General features: G+C 42.2%; 1 protein-coding gene across 2 annotated transcripts in view; it reads left to right on the top strand.

Moving 5' to 3' along the window:
- RASGRP1 (RAS guanyl releasing protein 1) overlaps positions 1–20,255 on the top strand; it is a 38,418-nt gene that overhangs the window by 16,142 nt on the left and 2,021 nt on the right. For both annotated transcript variants that reach the window (XM_075844611.1, XM_075844610.1), the window contains exons 3-16: positions 5,661–5,770; positions 6,838–6,896; positions 7,012–7,143; positions 7,235–7,388; positions 8,735–8,908; positions 9,001–9,117; positions 9,311–9,586; positions 11,194–11,274; positions 12,858–12,962; positions 13,042–13,151; positions 14,411–14,555; positions 17,806–17,842; positions 18,619–18,768; positions 19,225–19,592. In XM_075844611.1, coding sequence (XP_075700726.1) covers positions 5,661–5,770; positions 6,838–6,896; positions 7,012–7,143; positions 7,235–7,388; positions 8,735–8,908; positions 9,001–9,117; positions 9,311–9,586; positions 11,194–11,274; positions 12,858–12,962; positions 13,042–13,151; positions 14,411–14,555; positions 17,806–17,842; positions 18,619–18,768; positions 19,225–19,592 — 2,018 coding nt within the window. The remainder of the gene's footprint in view (positions 1–5,660; positions 5,771–6,837; positions 6,897–7,011; positions 7,144–7,234; positions 7,389–8,734; positions 8,909–9,000; positions 9,118–9,310; positions 9,587–11,193; positions 11,275–12,857; positions 12,963–13,041; positions 13,152–14,410; positions 14,556–17,805; positions 17,843–18,618; positions 18,769–19,224; positions 19,593–20,255) is intronic.

Raw genomic sequence — 20,255 nt, 5'->3', positions numbered from 1 at the left:
GGGAACTTCAGCATGGCCCCATTCAAGGCAATGTGGCCGTCCTTCATTTTCCTGCACAGTCGGTGGCCAGGAGTGCTGCTCTGCAGGGAAACTCTGAAGGGAACGCAGCGTTAAAGCAGCCCTGCGGCCCCTTCATTCTCAGGATCGGTCTGAGTCTCAGCAGTCGGACCTCCACTGATCAGATAGTGATATGCTATCAATTTCTGAGAGGGGAAAATCTCTTTGAAATAAGTAGGTGTACTTAAATAGCTGCTAAATTTTCTATTCAGCTGTTTCTTTTTTATGTCTGTCACCATTAAAGCTGCCCCAACATATCCACAGTCATAAATGATAAATCAGCGTCGCTGTACTGTGATACAAAAGTGTGGAACGTATCGAATAATTGGCGCATAACCAGCGCCCCATGAGAGATAATATGGCTGACCATGGAAGCGGTATTTCCTATCCAAAAAATGAAGGCAGGAGAAGTCTTGTTCACAAATGGAGAGCTTGGAGTACCTCCACATGGAATGGCAGAGAGCCACGCCGTTACCACACCTCAAAAACCGCAGCAAAAACCACATGTAAATACACTTTGCACTTTTTCTTCAATTTTCATTTTCAAAACAGCAGCATGCCCAAAGAAAGTGCGATTATTCGTATGTAGTCACACATTACAATCATATTGCCTTTTTTTCTTCAGCGAAACCACAATATGACTGAGCGGATGACTACACCTTTAACTGCACTCTGTGAACGGGATTTCATATTTTACCACAGCTGCAAAAAAGAACCGCCAGCTGTACTTGTGCCCTAAATGACAGACTGCACTCAGTGACTACACATAAGGGTCCATTCACACATTGCGGTTAAGATGCGATTAGAACTGCATAAAAACTGCATCCAAAAACCGCATACTATTTTACTGCAATTTGGTGTGTTTTTCTATGTGGTTGCGTTCTTTTATCCGTAATGTGTGAATGGACCCTTATGATTTAGGAGTGCAGGCAAGTTTTAATTTTTGAGGAGAAGACTATAATTTTGAAATAATATATTTTGTAGCCTCCAAAAACGGATGTGCTATAAAGGGTATTCTCTCTATCGGATGCTTATTAAATGGGCTAAGAATGGGAGGAGGAGAGATCAAATTGTGTATTTATTGGCTAAAGCAATATACAGTATGCACGCCTCTCTCCATTGTAGTCAACGAGTTATGGACGTAGCCAAGCGCACTGGCTCGGTTGTTCCCCCTACCGCCATAGACTGTAAGGGTATGTTCACACGGCAGCCTCCGTTACGGCTGAAATTACGGAGCTGTTTTCAGGAGAAAACAGCTCCGGCATTTCAGACGTAATTGCAAGTGCAGGCGCTTTTCGCTGCTTCCATTACGGACGTAATTGGAGCTGTTTTTCCATGGTGTCAATGGAAAACGGCTCCAATTACGTCTCAAGAAGTGACAGGCACTTCTTTGACTCGGGCGTCTTTTTAAAAAAATGACCGTCGGTACAGAACATCGTAAAGCCCATTCAAATGAATGGGCAGATGTTTGCCGACGCTTTGGTGCCGTATTTTCGGACGTAATTCGAGGTTAAAACGCCCGAATTACGTCCGTAAATAGGGTGTGTGAACCCAGCCTTATGGTGAGAGCATAGTGCATGCTCGACCCACTCTTTCCTTCTTCTCCTCCTGCCATTCTCAGCTGCTGTTGGCCATTTTGCTTGACACAATAGGGGGTCATGGGACTAAAACTCACGTGACTGATGAGGATCCCAGACGTTCCTGCCCATTGCCCTTCCTGCAGTGCAGATGCCAATAAGTGATCTCTCTTACTGTGGAGTTCATTATTTCTCGCTCCACGTGAACAATATATTTATACAAACTTGAAGGAGCCCTGATACATGAATGTTGAAAAGATATCACACTATAAAATGTAGGTTGCGGGGCATGCTTTTGTAAGTTCAGAGCTTTGTTGCAGCCTACGAGCACGGAGCTGAAACGTTGCGCTTCGGCACCAATCAGAATGTGTTTGATGTGGGAACCTCATGCTGTGTCCAATCAATAAAGAATTACATCAGGATACTTAGTTGTTGTTTCTTTCAAGCAGTTAACCATTTACCTTTTTCCAAGATTCTGACCTCTGAAATGTAAAGTAAATGTAGGTGTTAGGTAACGGTGATATTTTTAGTCATGCCAGGCGCATGGCCTTCAACAGCATGCAAGGGTGGTCCTACACTACATGGCCAAAATAATGTGGATATCCAGACATCACGTTTGTATTTGTTGGCAAGGACATAATCCTACTTAATGCCTCGTTCACACAGAGTTTTTTGCAGGAGGAAAATTCTGCCTCAAAATTCCGTTTGGGATTTTGAGGCAGATTTTGTCCTTCCTGCACGTCATTTGCGCCGTGTTTTTTGCCCGCGGCCATTGAGTGCTACGGGCAAAAAACTCTGCGAAATACGCTTTCCCCGCCTCCCATTGAAATCAATGGGAGGCATTTTCGGCCGGTTTTTGACGAGTTTTGCGGAGCGGTTTCCACTCCAAAAAGCTTGTCAAAATACTCTGTGTGAACAGGGCCTTAAGGCTATGAATATAAGGGTATGTTCACACGGCCTATTTACGGACGTAATTCGGGCGTTTTTGCCCCGAATTACGCCCGAAAATAGCGCCTCAATAGCGCTGACAAACATCTGCCCATTGAAAGCAATGGGCAGACGTTTGTCTGTTCACACGAGGCGTATATTTACGCGCCTCTGTCAAATGACGGCGCGTAAATAGACGCCCGCGTAGAAGAAGTGACCTGTCACTTCTTTGGCCGTAATTGGAGCCGTTATTCATTGACTCCAATGAATAGCAGCGCTAATTCCGGCCGTAATTGACGCGGCGTTCAAGCGCCTGCACATGCCGGTACGGCTGAAATTACGGGGATGTTTTCAGGCTGAAACATCCCCGTAATTTCAGCCGTAACGGACGCCCTCGTGTGAACATACCCTAAGGCTTAAAGACTTTGAAGGGCAAAATGCAGGATCCACCTATAAACAAACTATCACTTCTAAGTTCATAATTTAGATGTAATAGATTACAGGTGGATCCTGCGTGTCAGTGATACACAGGACTGACACGGGACTGACGGATTCAGTGAATAGCGCTAAATACAGCTGCTCTGTATAGAGAATACAGAGCAGCTGTATCTAAAAAAGTTAAATTAATTTTTAATAAAAAGTATTTGTAAAGTTGCACCAAACACACGGATACACCTTTTTCTTAAAAAAGAAAATTAATTTGCCTTTTAAAGGTGTTCATAGCCTTTAAAGGGGTATTCCTAGAATTGACATTTATCACCTATTCACAAGATCAGCATTTCAGAAATCTAAATGTATACAGTGTATCGTATAATCTGTCAGCAGTGATCTTTACAAAAACCTATAGCTGCCTTTGAACTATCCTTGAGTGTTGCCTCTTAGCAGGGGACTTCTTTGTGTGGTACCTAAAGGGCAGGAATCAACTGGAAATCCCCAGGGACTGTTACTGTGCTGGGAAATGTGGGAGGAACATTAACAAAAAGAACGTCTATTGTTTGTCACTCTGGAGGAAAATAGAGGAAAATTGCAATCACATTAACATTAATACAACAAGTTTCCCTGAATGGAAACGCAGCAGGAAATCTTCAGCTAACCCGCTAGATCAGAAGAAGTGAAACGGAGAAACGGCCTCCTTCCTTTAGATTTATCTTCCATGACGTGATATTCAGAGTAAATGACAGATTATGTGCTAAAGTGGTATGTTATGTACTTGGAGTGATCCTAGAAAACAACTTGCCACCCTGTATAATAATTCTGAGTACCTCTGCATGCTATTGCTTATGTAACTGTGACAGAGCCGCAGGCTGGTGTGATAACATGCAACGTGCGTGCGGCAACGTGCTCCACAGCCCACATTATGAGCTATTAACCCGTCAACTACACATGGAAGAGAAAGAAAATCTACACCTGAATGTGTTGTGTGGTCATACCGGGTGTGAGATATATACAACCCCCTCCTCTAATCTCATCATCTAGAAAATGCATCCTGAAACCACTTCTTGTAAATTGTAATAAGCGAGAGCTAGAGAGGAAGCTCAAAGCCAAGTGTGAGAGACAAAAAGAGATCAGCTACTTCCTCCTTAGCGAGTACTATATGTGAGCAGAGAACATAATAGGAACCTGCAACTGGGACATATCCCTTTATATTAGACCATTAGATCCCCCTGTGATGAGGAACTAAAGACCACTGCACCCTCCAAACATTCTCCCAAGGTGCCAAGACGGCTGGGAAAGTGCTATATGTGTGTAACAGGCTTCTGGGAGATTGTTTGACTTTCTCTTCTACATAAGCCCTGCTTAAATACTCTGAATACTATCCAGCCCCTTCAATAACAGGTAGACCTCTCTCAAAAAGATTTTCAAAGTCCCTCTTAAACAACATTACAAGCCAGAGAGAGTGCCGCCGTTACCAGTGACAGACACGGTGCCCACAAACTGTGCAAGCCAGAGTGTGCCCCCTTACACACTGCAGGACATGCACAATGCTAACCAGAGAAAGTCACAATACCCAGTGCCCCACAAGTGTCTGCCAGTTAGTAAAAAAAAACCATAAAAGTAATACTCACCTCCTCCTCACCATTGCAGCTCACATATCACTACTTCTTCAGTGCTGATCTCCATCAGTCCAGTGACTGACTGCTCCAGCCGAACAGACTTTAGACTGCAAGACACTTGCTTATCCTTTTCACAGACTAGAGTAAATTCTGAGCCAATCCATGATGGGTTGGCAAGCATGGCATATAAGCATATCTTGTAGCTCTCCTCTCATCTATGAGCTTATAGCAATTTAGCAGAGCCCTGATGAGAGTCCTGACACCTTGGAAACAGGGCACTTTTTTTTTTTTCTGCCCTTTTGGATTTCAACATGTCCGATCCTTTGTTTCCCCAGCAGATAAGTGCTGGCAGAAGTGTCTGGCCACGGCTTATCCGACCCCCTCTATAGTAGTAAAAATGGACACTCAGCCGATTCATGCATGCATGTTTATTGGGGAGTCAGGGGAGATGGCTGTCAAACGAATGTATAATGCTGGCCACTATCCTATGTGTATGGCTAGCTTTAAAACTGTCTCTGGCATGAGGCCTTGCTCACACATTCAGTGAGGGCAGGTTTTTTATGCAATTTTATATTCTACATCCACCTTCACAACCAGTTTGTTTTTGTTGCTCCAATGCATCCCATATAAAATAAATTAAACAACATGTCCTACCAATTTGTGTCTTCAGTTCCTATAGACCTATATATCTCCATGGTAACAGACTACAAAAAAACCTTGTAGTCTGATCCTGCAGGCATACTCCCCATCTGCCCCCTACTTCTAATGTTCATTGAGTAGGTTAGTGAGAAGCACTGACAAGTCAAATTAGTGACAATTGTTAACATAGCACCAGAACTTGTGACAATATTGATGCATCTGCCCCTTTACGTCATGACACCTGTATTTATCACAGTATTCATGTCATATCCTGTATTGTTTAGCAGCATGTGCGTCCTATCCTGTACTGTTGACCATGTTCTCCAGATCAGAAAAACAGAGTTCCTGCTTCTTTACCAGGTTTGATTCATCCCTTGTATATATTTATAACCCTTATCTTTTTCAGATTCTGATGGGAATGTTTGCCAGGGCAGTGAGCTGGTGCAAATCATGCTGACAATGCATGGCTTCCTGATACCCTCAGCCGACCTGCTCAACAAGCTCAGGACACTATATCCTTTGCTGTATAGTGTGAACATATAACACCATTTCATTCATCAAAAATAGTTGTGTGTCCTATTGCCTTGTACTGTTAATTCTTTATCCATTAAGGATTAGCATAATGACAAGGGTTGGAACATTTTTCCATGGTAACTTTTTATACGTTTTTTTTTTGTCTACGGTTGTATTTAAAAAGCGCAGTCAACATTTTTTTGGCATGTGTGTGCCCATTAAAGTCTATGGGCATGTGAATGTATACTTCATGAGATTTTCTTGGCGTATATGCAGACCACAGACTGGGTGTGAATGGCGCCTTAGTAAGATAATGTAAAGTAAACAGGTCTTTATTATACTGCCATTAAAGACTATTTTATAAGATGAATTCTATTTGTGGAAAACAATACTATGTAACTCTATCATAATGGACACTGGCCTCAGTTCAGTCATGATTTGCTTGATTAGTTAGATTGGAGAAGGTTCAGTCAACCAAGCTTTTTGTGTTCTAGTGAGTCAATAACTAGCTAAGGCTGGTTTCGGACAGCTTTTTAGTGCCCCTATTATGGCCGCAATGCCCTGATCTCCCATGTACCTACTGTACCGAACCGAGAATGCTATAGTGATCTGTATCTAGTTCAGTAGGACCGCGGGATGTCCGGGTATTGCAGCCGCGATATTTACACTAAAATGCATCTGCGTCCAACAGGAGTTTTTGAGACAGGTGTGAGGATGCAGGTTATGAGGAGTCACATAAGGACCTGAGCATTCATGTTGGTATTGACAAGCATGGTCTCATGAGGCTGCAGGTAATGAGGATTCTCATGGGGAGGCATAACCTGGCAACCGAGAGATTACGTCCAATGCTTGTTTATTCTTTAACCTACTTAAACCTCGTCCCATCCCAGAGAATAGAAAACCTTGTGTTACATACGATGTGTGACACATTTCATAGAATAGAATATTGAGCTAATGCCTTCTAAAACTAGTTTCCATTCAATTGCATTCATTATTTCTGAAAACGTAGGTTACTTACTCCACTGTATTGTGTATTATATTTTATACCTTAACTGAAAATCCAAACATATGAGGAGGCTCTGGAGAAGAGGTCAATGATGTTCTGCCTTAAAATCTGCTACTTTGTAAGGTGAGATGACTGTATGAAACTTATGACCGACTCTACTTCTCCACATGTCGTCTTGCACAGGACAGCAGAGCTCATATGTTCTAATGAGTTGTTAACCTTTATTCATTTACACTAGGTATTGGATCACAGAACTTTGGACCATGTTTAAAATGGACTTGCGTCTAACTCAGACCATGGAAGAATTCCAAGAGATGGTGCGAGCCCAAGGCGAAGAGTCACATTGGCATCTTCTTGACACTGCTCAAATGTTAGTAATTAGATGATGCTAAACTTCACCGGCCCAGTTTCCTTTTTTTCTTTTTTATTTATCTATCATCTCTCCTTTTTTCTTATTCTAGTAACTCTCGGGAGTGGTCAAGAAAACTGACACAAAGAATAAAAGCCAACTGCAGCAAGAAGCGGAAAGTCTCCCTTCTGTTTGACCATCTGGAGCCACAAGAACTAGCAGAACACTTGACTTACCTAGAGTTCAAATCATTCCGCAGAATTTCTGTGAGTAAATAAAAGACAAAGTATGGCAACATAAGATTATCGTTATATGGGAGTCTGTAGCAGGCCCATTACAGCGGTGAAAAAAATATTAATAATACTCTGTATAACTAGAGGAATGCTTGACTTTATTGTGACTGGCATGGCTACATGAGGGTAGGACTCTGTGGGGGAAAATGACTATTGCAGATTACCATTAGTAATATAGCTACAGTAGGGATGGCTCTTGCAGGTGGAATGAAACAAGAAGGTAGGAGTTAAATATGTAGGAGTTAAAGTTACAATAGGTGACGATGACAGCGTCTGCGCCTACTGATCAAAACCTTTTACAGGAAAGATGAGCTGAAATACAAGAGAATAGAGCTGATCTTCAATACCAGACATAGCCTATGGATAGGAGCGGCGCTATTTCTAGAAAAGAAGCAGACTCTTTTTTTTTTTTAAACTCAGTCAAACCATGTCCATATTCTTTATTAGGACACATGGATGTCATAGAAGGGGGTACCCCAGCTCGGTACCTTCCTCTTGGAGTCAGGATGGAGAGTCACTCTGAGTGGTCGCCATTCAAGACATCTGGCCAGACATGGTTTTCCCTAGCAAAATCAGACATTTGCCAAGAGTCGGAACATGGTGATTAGCTAATCGCCACGGAGGCTCCGATCGAAATGGGGTTGTCTCTGATAACTCCTTTAATACGTTTTGGAAAATAGGTTACTAATCATATCCCTTTGATGTGTAGACGATTGTATAGTTGAGCTTCTTGTTTAATGGAAACAGCAGAAATCATTTTGTGTTGATCTTGAGGGTAGAGACATGTGGTGGCCACAGTTTTTAAATAATTGTTAATGCTCGTCCATCTTTGCAGGTAAACCGCCATTTAACCTGTAAAAATGCACGGACATTAACATTCATTGTTAAAAAGCACGTCGATTCGTGGTAAAACGGCATGTCAGCTCGGTGTGTCCGCTATGCTCGTCCCTACCCTAAAACTTTTCAGCTGCTTTTGTTCTGTATGACAAAGACTGAATTTGTACAGATAATAAGTACAGACCTGAGTCATTAGCTGCATCCTCACAGTTGTAGATCTATCCTTGACAATCAAACTGAGGCTTCGTTCGGCACAATATACAATATTGCAGTTTATGACAATGAGCATCTTGTGTTAGAACTAACTTTTCCGCACTCAATTACTTTGTATCTGAAGGTTACGGGAATTGGGAGCAATTTCTTGGTTTCTTAGCTGTAATTTATATTCAATGCGCCGTCGTCTATTGGGTTGTGTGATGAATATGAAATGTAAAACACTAAACTTGGGTTCCTTATTATAATCTTAAATTTGTTTCCTTTAGTTTCCTGACTATCAGAATTACATTGTGAATGGTTGTGTGAAAGATAATCCCATGATGGAACGTTCAATTGCTCTCTGCAATGGGATATCTCAGTGGGTTCAACTGATGGTCTTGAGCCGACCAACTCCCCAGTTACGAGCTGAAGTTCTTACTAAATTCATTCATGTGGCTCAGGTAAGCAGCAAGTCCTGTCCAATGTATAGTGAAGGAAGAACCAAGTATAAAGCTCTGTACACCACCATCATTTGTTTTCGTTGTTCTTACAGAAACTTCAGCAGCTGCAGAACTTTAACACTTTGATGGCAGTCGTTGGAGGTATTTGTCACAGCTCCATATCTAGGCTTAAGGAGACCAGTTCCCATGTTTCTCATGATGTACATAAGGTATGTATTAAATCAGACAATTGTCTACCTAACACAGGATTGGGGTGTACATGTCCTAATCTACTCACGGTGGGCCACGAGATGTGACATAGAGAAGTCACATAGAGAAAAAGAGACGGATGTTAAAGATGCAAGAAAAATATTCAGATAGTTGGGGCTGAAATGAACTGTGTAAGCATACTTTTTGTTGCAGGTCCTTAATGAAATGACAGAGCTCCTGTCCTCCTGTAGAAATTATGACAATTACCGGAGAGTATACAACGAGTGCAGCAATTTCAAGATTCCCATTCTTGGGGTGCACCTGAAAGATCTTATTTCTCTTTATGAGGCTATGCCTGACTTTCTGGATGAGAAAAAAATAAATGTGCCAAAGCTGCATTCCATGTACAACCATATCAATGAGCTTATCCAGTTACAAAACATAGCTCCCCCACTGGATGCCAACATGGACCTTGTACATCTGCTTACAGTAAGTAAAGCCTTTGGATTTATATGTTACCCTATAACTGGTTCATTGTGATTTCTCAACAAACCATTACCCCAGTTATTGTCTGTCCTGTCAATTTCTTTGATGTGTAGGCTCCAACACTGTCATAACATGTGTCATCCCATCTACAACACCGCTATACCCCCTGTAGCTATGTTAGACCACATTGTGGGGGAAGAGGGTTACTGCAGATTACCACTGAGTTCTACCCTCATGTAGCAATGCTAGTGCCCACACAGTCAAGTGTTCCTGTAGTTACACAAAGCATTACATTATTTGATTTTTCAAAAGCTGTAATAAGCCTCATAGAGATTTCTATATACCCTGATATACTCCTACTAGCTCCCATATAGATATATCCTCATCTACCTGTATAGTCATGCTCTAGCTATTCCAGACCATAAATAGCCATAGCTCCAGAAGCCGAGAACAGCCATGCTAGCCCTCACATATCCGTAACTCCAGCAGCCGTGCTAGCCTTTTACAAAGTCGTAACTCCAGCAGCCATGCTAACCCTTTACAAAGTCGTAACTCCAGCAGCCATGCTAGCCCTTTACAAAGTCGTAACTAGAGCAGCCATGCTAGCCCTTTACAAAGTCGTAACTCCAGCAGCCGTGCTAGCCCTTTACAAAGTCGTAACTCCAGCAGCCGTGCTAGCCCTTTACAAAGTCGTAACTCCAGCAGCCGTGCTAGCCCTTTACAAAGTCGTAACTCCAGCAGCCGTGCTAGCCCTTTACAAAGTCGTAACTCCAGCAGCCATGCTAGCCCTTTACAAAGTCGTAACTAGAGCAGCCGTGCTAACCCTTTACAAAGTCGTAACTCCAGCAGCCATGCTAGCCCTTTACAAAGTCGTAACTCCAGCAGCCATGCTAGTCCTTTACAAAGTCGTAACTAGAGCAGCCATGCTAACCCTTTACAAAGTCGTAACTCCAGCAGCCATGATAGCCCTTTACAAAGTCGTAACTCCAGCAGCCATGCTGGCCCTTTACAAAGTCGTAACTCCAGCAGCGATGCTAGCCTTTTACAGTCGTAACTCCAGCAGCCATGCTAGCCTTTTACAGTCGTAACTCCAACAGCCATGTTAGCCCTTTACAGTCGTAACTCCAGCAGCCATTCTAGCCCTTTACAGTCGTAACTCCAGCAGCCATGCTAGCCCTTTCCAGCAGCCGTGGTAGCCCTTTAGTCGTAACTCCAGCAGCCGTGCTAGCTTTACAAACTCATAACTCCAGCAGCCATGCTAGTCCTCACATAGTTCGAACGCCAGGCGCTGTGCTGTCACTTAGTCATGCAGCCATGTTATACCTCACTTATAACCAATCTATCATCTGAATTGTTATATTGACCATTATTTACACCAGTAGTTACATACATTGGTTTTCATTGTCTGTAGAAGGAACATTAGGGAATGTCTATATAAACTTAAACAATTAAATACCAGTATTGTGTTGTTGGTCTAGGTAAACAGATGTTACTTTTCATTGTGTAACCTCTAAAATCAGATTTAGTATTTAATTTGTTGCCCTGGGCAACACCAGTATATTTATTTTCACAGTTTTTTTTTGAATGTCCTTTATTGTTATGTTTTCCAGCTTTCCTTGGACTTGTATTACACAGAAGATGAAATGTATGAGTTGTCTTACGCAAGGGAACCAAGAAATCATCGGGCCCCAGTAAGTGAAACTGAGACACATTGAGATTGTTGAGTTTAATGTGGATCTTGTAAGATCAAGAAGCTTACAATCTACGCACAGCCAGACTTTGGAGTTGGGCCTCTGGGTGTAAGGGGAGTAAGGGTATTAGACACAAATGATAACAAGGTATTCGTGTGACATTGGTAAACACAAATTCTGAAGGGTAACGCTGCACCTGACAGGAGTGTAAATGTCTTTTTTATTGAGGTCAGCTGGAAATGAGGATGGAAAGTTGTCAGTTCATACATTACAGCTATCACTTATGTAACATGTATTACTTGCATAAGCAGATGCCACAGATGAATTATGATTCATATCATGATTCTCTAGCCTACATATTCAAGGGCAAATGGATATTGTGGGCCACATTCGTATTAGAGAAAATGCAATTATGTATATTACGTGGAATGTAAAGTAACTGTTACTGCAATATACAGTGAAGATCCACCACTTTAATATATTACAGAATCTCAGTAGAAATAGTTCCCTGATATAGACCTATTACCTACTTACCCCCTTTATAAGCAGGAGCATTTTCTGTAATAAAGCAGGGTAATTGTTGGGTAATGAAAGATATGGTACCCGTATTCTGTAAATGAAGAAGGCAGAGGGGCTGATAGCTTTGGGACATACCTGTGCCCTTTCCATTCAGTATTTACTATGGACTCAGGGCTGGATTCCTACAGGCACAGTTGGCCGATGCCTATTGGCGGTCCCTTGAGGGTGCACGTCCAACTGAAGGAAACGTTTACATATGACTACACTAATCTGTGTGTATTCATATGCAAATGAAATATGTTTATATGTTAAATACTCATAGACCTCGGGGAGTAAGAGGACTCCCAGGAGAAACAAGGGCAAGGCTGCGGGAGGTTGTGAGAACGGCACCACCCTGCTTTATTTTGTAGGCCCTGACAAACGTTTTAAAGCCATACATGACATAAGGTTTGGCCTACTTTATGGGCGGAGTCTAAAGTGCGAGACGAGATCTAGATCCTGAAATATAAATCTGGTACTAGATTGTTATCTAAATGTATCTATTTTTCTACCAAACAGTCTGATCACTTTAGGGAATGCAAGAGTTGCCAGTGTGTAGAGGATAGACAGATGGATAGATCTCTACAAACTGTTAACCCTTTAATTCCCTAAAATAATCAGTCTGTTTGCTATCTATGTCCCAGGACCAGAACACAATCCCATATGTAGTTGGAAATGATTCTACAATTCCTGAAAATGAAATGAAGCCTGGTGTAAATTATGATATAAATAGCAGTAATATTTTGACACCTCAACTGCGCACAAACTCACGTAATATGTGTGATAAAACTGAAGGTGAATTTAGTTGTTTGGAATTGGAATATAAGATCTCACAATCATAATGTTAAGAACAATGATCTCTACATAGAAGAGAGAGGCAGTCGGCCTATTCCTCCAGTGCTGTCTAATCTTATTCTAATTCTTATCTTGTTCCTATACCTTATTATCAGGTAGAGGGGTGATCTAGCATGACATAAATTAAGTTAGACTTCTAAAAAACTTCAACCTCATCTCTCTTCATACAGCCTGTCACCCCATCCAAGCCTCCTGTTGTAGCAGATTGGGCATCTGGTGTCTCCCCTAAACCAGACCCGAAAACAATAAGCAAACACGTGCAAAGGATGGTAGATGTAAGTACAATTTTATATGTGTGGGTCTAATGATTGTGACTTTTTGTAGTTTAATATAACAAGTGTTTACTTTTTCTAGTCTGTATTTAAAAACTATGATTTGGACCAAGATGGATATATATGCCAGGATGAATTTGAGAAGATTGCTGCCAGCTTCCCCTTCTCTTTCTGCATCATGGATAAGGACAGGTAAGACCCTTTACCTTACCATGTAGCTAATATTGTAATATATTATACACAAAAAGTGACTCCTTCAAGGCAAAAAAAAATTGGGCTTAAAGGGGTTTTCCAGGATGAGGAAAATCTGTATTTATTTTTTTTCTCCAAGAAACAGCTCTACTCTTGTTCATGGGCCGTATTCTGTTATTGCAAATCAGTCCCTTTCACTTGAACGCGGCTGAGCGGCAATACAATAAACAGCCGATGGTCAAGACTGGCGTGGTTTCTTGAAAAAAGCAGAACCCTTTTTTCTAATCCTGGGCAACCACTTTTTAGGGTACTTGAAGACCCTTTATAGAGGTTCTCTAGGATTGTATAAACAGCACTTGAATAACTAGACTTAATCTAACACCATAATAAACTTAAAGTGTACCTAAATGTTCGACAAACTTCTGACATGTCATAGTGACATGTCGGAAGTTTGGATTGGTGGGGGTCCGAGCACTGAGACCCCCACCAATCGCTAGAACGAAGCAGCTGAAGCGTTCGTGTGAGCGCTCTGCTGCTTCGTTTCTGTTCGGCTTTTTCCGGAAATAAATGTATCGTGTACGGGCTCATAGATTTTCTATTGAGTCCGTATACCGATACATTTATTTCCGGAAAAAGCCGAACAGACACGAAGCGGCTGAGCGCTCACACGAGATCTTCAGTTGCTTCGTTCTAGCGATTGGTGGGGGTCTCAGTGCTCGGACCCCCACCAATCCAAACTTCTGACATGTCACTATGACATGTCAGAAGTTTGTCGAACGTTTAGCTACACTTTAATGTTGGAAGTCAGTCCCGGAGTGCTAATTTTGGAGACTATGGCTGTAGGGGGGAGGGGGCAGTGTTTTGTCATATGGATCCTCTATAGATGTGTCCATAGACCCCTGTGGATGTATTTGATGTTCAGCCATGGGAGGGGCAATTCTTGTTTACATATAAAGTCCCCAAGATAGCAATTGAATTATTATAGTCCTCAGTTATTTATATTACATTTTATATCCTGCTGCAGAACACTTTCTTTCTTACGTATCCATGGCAGTCAGATACTCCAAGATGTTTGATAATCTGGGGCCTGTGTGTGGGTGCAGGAATAAAGGAATTTTACTGTAAATCCAGTTTCCATAATGTAAGAAAAATCTGCAAACTATTAAGATGATGATTTCCATAGTTAGTGATTTTCTCTGTTGGCACGGTATATAACCCTAGCATTAATCCAGTCATTGATTGTCTTCTCTTCTTAATAGGGAGGGTCAGATCAGCAGACAAGAAATCACAGCATATTTCATGCGAGCCAGCTCAATATGTTCAAAACTTGGCTTGGGTTTCCTACATAACTTCCAGGAGACCACCTACCTCCGTCCAACATTTTGTGACAACTGTGCTGGATTTGTGAGTATTTTTAAGTTTTTTAAAACACCAATTTGGATATATAAAAAAATGCATTTGAAAATCTGCTCATGAATTCTAAGATCTGCAGGAATTTAGTTCTACTGCAGCTGTAGTGCAATGCCCATTTTAGTGCATTCTTGCAAGTTGCTCAGTAATATTGGGTTTGTTTAATTATTCTAAAGAAATGGTAAGTGAGTAACTCCGTGAAATATAATTGGCAGTAATTATATTTAATAGAAACTACAGTGAAAAATAGATCTACAATGCTTCTTCATATGTAGGCATCATGGACAAGTTTTTAAAGCAGCTTTCTCAGATTATACATTGATGGCCATTAGAATAGGTCATCAATAAGTAATCAGAAGTATCCCCTTCCTACCCAAATTCAGTGTAGCGGTGTAGAATTAAGTATGTGCCATAGGCCTTAAAAAGGGGTTATCCGGGGACCAAAAATTGCATTGGATTAATATTTGTATGTAAAAAGAAGTAACTTACTAATATAATTTAATTTAAAATTCGGTACTAAATGGTGCCGTTCAAACCCATTGAATTGTTCCCGGAAGTCCTGTAGCTTTTCTAATATTGATGGCGCGCTGACACGGCCCCACGTGACAGAGCTTGCTTCCTGTGCTGTTAGTGTCGGCGTGTTATCAATGGCATGACCGCAAGGGGCTGTCACATTGCCTATTGCTGGAGTCCCCGAGCAGAGCATCAGCTAGCGTATTGCTCGGGACTCCAGCGCTGCTCCCGACATTTGGTCGGTGACATTCAGGGGTTTCCTATCGCTGGAGTTCCCGAGCGCAGAGCATCGGGGGCTCCAGCACTGCTGCCAACGGCATTGGCACGGTCTATATATATATATATATATAACTACTATAGAATTTCATATTGGTTATACTTAAAGGGGTTATCTTTTTGTTAGAAGGCTCGCTTGACGATAAACTGATTACAAGTATTTGATTCCTCTACTGTGCCACCTCAAGGGAGATTAGGTATTCCATATATAGCCCCTTGATGGGAACAGAGTGTTGCACGGAGATGCGAGAGCCTCTTCAGAGCTGCACTCCACTCTGGCTTCCAGATAAAAGTCCTGAACGGGGGATGCCTCTCTATTAACTCAGTATTCTTTTAGAACAACTGAAAATAGGTTTTTGTAAATCATACAACCCCTTGTTAAAGATATATCACAACCATTTACATTTAAAATGTCAGGTAGAGATTCCAGGAGTGGCACCACCACCTATCAAACAGGAGGCCCATGACAAAATGGCCAGCAGAGGCTGAGTAATGGAAAAGAATCAGAAATTAAATGCACGTTGCTTTCTCTATTAGGGTCAGTTCACACGTAACGTAAATATTAAAAAATAATAATGACAAAAATTATACCTACCCAGAAGGCTGTGTTTCTTCCTTCAGGCCGACCTTCTGGGATGAATCCCATGTGACCGCTGCAGCCAATCACCAGCTGTAGTGGCCGTCACATGGGATGAAATATAATCCCAAGAGGCTGGCCTGGAAGACATCAGAGGGCCGGCCTCCTGGGAAAACGATTCATCCCATGTGACCGCCGCTGCAGCCAATCACAGGCTGCAGCAGTCTCCTGGGATGAAACGTCATCCGAGGAGGCTAGCCTGCTAGGTAAATGCTGCAGTTTTCAGCAGCGGTCATTCGAGCGAAAAATGGCACCACAGTTTGGTGTGGTTTTTTTACCTGGGAATTCTGTGTGGCGCACGAGGCAAATACGCTGCCTGCATTTACGCAGCATATACGCCCGTGTGAACTTAGCCTTGGGCATCATCCCAGGAGGCAGGCCCTCTGACGTCATACAGGCCGGTCTCATGGGATGACGTTTCATCCCATGTGACAGCCGCTACAGGCTGTGATTTGCTGCAGCAGTCACATGGGATGAAACGTCATCACAGGAGGCCGCTCTGGAGGGAGGAACAGACTTCTGGGTAAGTAGGAGATATTTTTTTTTCCATAGCTGCTTTTTTCCGGCAGAATTCTGCCAACCCCGCGCAAAAAAACGCAACAACTGCTATTGGTTACGGGTTTAACCTCCTCATTTAATTAAATGGGGAAAACCTGCAACAAATAAAGCAGCGTTTATGCGAATACAATTGACATGCTGCGGAATAAAATTCTGCACCGTGGGTCAATTTCTGAGCGTTTTTTTCCACTCAGTATTTACGTAGCGTGTGGATGAGAATTGTTTTACCTCTACCACTTTGCTGCTACTGTATTTGCTGTGGATTTTCCGCAACAAATTCCGTTGCGGAAAATCCGCAGTATTTACGCAACGTCTAAACTGACCCAAAGTCTATACCAGATCCAACACACCAGGCTGTTTCTATAAAGCTGGCCATACACATTAGGGTATGTCCACAAGCAAAACGGCTGTAAAATACAGAGCTATTTTCAAGGGAAAACATCCTCTGATTTTCAGCAGTTTTTGAAACCACAAACGTTTTTTGATGGCGTTTCTGGAGCTGTTTTTCTATTGACCCAATGAAAAACGGCTCCAAAAATGGCTCAAATAGTGACATCCATTTTATTATGCACAATTTTGTCAAACATCTGCGTAAAAAACGCCCTGACGGAACGAAACGCTGTTTTTCCCATTGAAATCAATGGGCAGATGTTTGGAGGCTTCAGCTTCCGTATTTTCAGCCATTTTTCAAGGTGTTTATGCCGCGAAAAACGGCTGAAAATAAGCCGTGTGAACATACCCTTACATTTATGTTGGCTGAACTTGCCGATTGTGTATGGCGGCCTCCTGACTCTCCCCTGAAGACATATGTTGGGAAGAGGAGTGTCGGGCATGTTGAATATCAACATGCCCGATCCTTGTTTGTTAAAAGATAAGCCTGTAGCAGCTTTCTCCCTATTGAAAAATCATTCATGCTCGGCCAAGCGAGCATGTGTATGGGGAACCAGGAGAAATAGCTGTCAGCCCAACAATCATTCGGCCGACAGCTCTCTTTCACGACCAGCTTTAAGCTTCATAGTCTATAGTGTGGGGGGGGGGGATGCGACCTCAGAGGCGCCATTAACGTCGATCAATTGACTGTCCACTTTTATGTACTGCATTTTACCTTGTGCATATAATAAATATTTGTATTTGCTAGAAATGCGCTTTAGTAAAGGGAATTCAGATGCAGCATATACCATAAAGTAGAAAATACCAACCAAGTTTATGTCGGTATCTATGAAAATACAGAATGACTGATGTCTTTTGTATATTTTTCAGCTTTGGGGTGTAATTAAACAAGGATACCGTTGCAAAGGTAAATACTTTGTATCACTTCATATCTGTCTGGATGTTGTGGGGCTTTATTCACACAACTGTTTTCACAGATCCCTCATAGACTTTTTGTGGGACCTTGGGAAAACGGACAAATATAGGACATGCCCTATTTGTTCCCGGGATGTTCACACGGTCCGTTAAAAAACCCCGAAAACAAACGGCCGTGTGAATAGCCCTATACACATGCATTGATTTTAATGCAGCCATGTGACGACCGTAAAAAACAATGGCTTTCACATGGCCGATTATCCCGGTCGTCTGAATAGCGCCTTACACGTCACGTGTACTTGTCTTTTTTTTATCTTGGCTCTGTATTCATGTATGAAATAGCTGCACTTTATTATAATCCTACTGCAAAAAAATGTAAACTTGTATCAATTCTACAGATATAATTTATTTGAGTAATTTTTAATGTAGACATTACATGACGTGCTAATACCTTGCAATTGTAGATTAGAGATTAACTATAAGTGGCATATACTTTCTCACGGCCAGGGATCTATATATATATAACATCCACGTGATGATAGGTTATTATAATTGGCAATGCCGGGAAACACAAGGAAGTCTCACCACGCCTATACATACATACATATATATATATGCAGTTGGTGCATGTCCCATTTATCAGTGTAGCTATGCATAGAGATGCAGTTGTATTGATGCAGACGCTGGGCTTGTTGTAAATGTGGTGCGTAGCTAAGCCCCCGTTCTCTAGCTTGTTATTCAATGTTGTCCATTCTGTTTGTACCACAGACTGCGGGATGAACTGCCACAAGCAATGTAAAGAGCTGGTTGTGTTTGAATGTAAGAAAAGGTCAAAGTGCCCCACGGGGGACAGCAGTTTGTCACCTGACTCCGGACAGACTGACGGTTTATTGGCCAGCGGCAAGGAGATGACAAACGGTGAGCATAGGTCTTATGATAATAACAAGTGGCTTTCGAGAAATTATACACATAAAAATACATTTGAACTTCTTATTTGGAAGTTTAGCCGTTACAGTGAGGAAAGATGAATTATTTTTTGGGTTTGTGCATATTTTCCTCTGGAAATAGGTGACCACCACCAATGTTGCTGTACAAATTGGGTCCCAGCCCTAAGTAAGCAGCCACACCCCAATAATGTCTGACTTGGGGGTTACTAGAATTCTGAATATCCAGACTCACATTCACACTTGATGGGGCTTTTTAGCATGATGGTTGAGAGCTTTCAAATGTGGCCTTTCGGAGGTCGGGTTGTCGGAGTATCAGGTTTTGGCATAGGTGCAGATCCTAGTTGTTAATCACACTGTGACCACCACTAATATCCACGCAAAAAAAAACGTCCGCTATCAGGATTTATCTGTTGCTATATTTCCACAGACTGCTTGGCAGACGAGGATTCGTTTCCTTATATAAATGGGGAAGGAAATGAACATACAGAAATCAGCAAAGACAGAACGATCATGTTGATGGGCAGCTCAGCACAGAAGATCTCTGTACGATTACAACCAGCTGTGAAACATCGCGCCACACAGACAGATGACTGCCCTCCCAGCCCTTCTTTACAGATTCCCTCCGTGCAGCGGAGCCGTACACCAGACCCCTCATTAAACCGCAGCCCATCTCCCTGTCCTAGTCCAATGCTAATGAGGAAGCGGGCATATGCCAAATGGGATAACAAGGACTCTGTTCGAAAAGCACGAGAGGAGAGACGAGGAATTAAACACACAACACAAGAACTGGAAAAAGTAAACTGCATACAATGTGTATATATATATATTATATATTTCTGCCATTTATTATATATTTTTCTAGGAAGCAGGCTGAGAAATAGAATGACCTCCAAACAGTACCTAGCCTTTCCAGACAAGTGAATCGTAGCAGTAGCCAGTCAAATATCTGCAAGGGCGAATATACCATAGAGGCAGACCATGCGGCTTCTATGTGTCCCTTACGCCTCCTTCACACACAGAAAATTAATTGCGTTTTAAACTGCATCAAAAACCGCTAGCATTTTTTAAATGTAACTTGTGTCTTTTAGAAGCACCACAAAACACCATCAATAACAGTGTGTGTGAATCCAGCCTAAGGCTGGATTGACACGAGCATGTTTGGTCCGTAAAGGACGGAACGTATTTTGGCCGCAAGTCCCGGGCTGAACACACTGCAGGGACCCGGGCTCCTAGCATCATAGTTATGTACGATGCTTGGAGTCCCTGCCTCTCCGTGGAAACACTGTCCCGTACTGAAAACATGATTACAGTACGGGACAGTTGTCCCGCAGCGAGGCAGGGACTCCTAGCGTCGTACATAACTATGATGCTAGGAGCCCGGCTCCCTGCAGTGTGTTCGGTCCGGGACTTGCGTCCGAAATACGTTCCATCCATTACGGACCGAACATGCTCATGTGA

This window comes from Rhinoderma darwinii, chromosome 12, assembly GCF_050947455.1.
Source record: "Rhinoderma darwinii isolate aRhiDar2 chromosome 12, aRhiDar2.hap1, whole genome shotgun sequence".
Taxonomy (NCBI): domain Eukaryota; kingdom Metazoa; phylum Chordata; class Amphibia; order Anura; family Rhinodermatidae; genus Rhinoderma; species Rhinoderma darwinii.
Note: the sequence above shows the minus strand (reverse complement) of the source record. Positions and strands in the feature narration are given on the sequence as shown.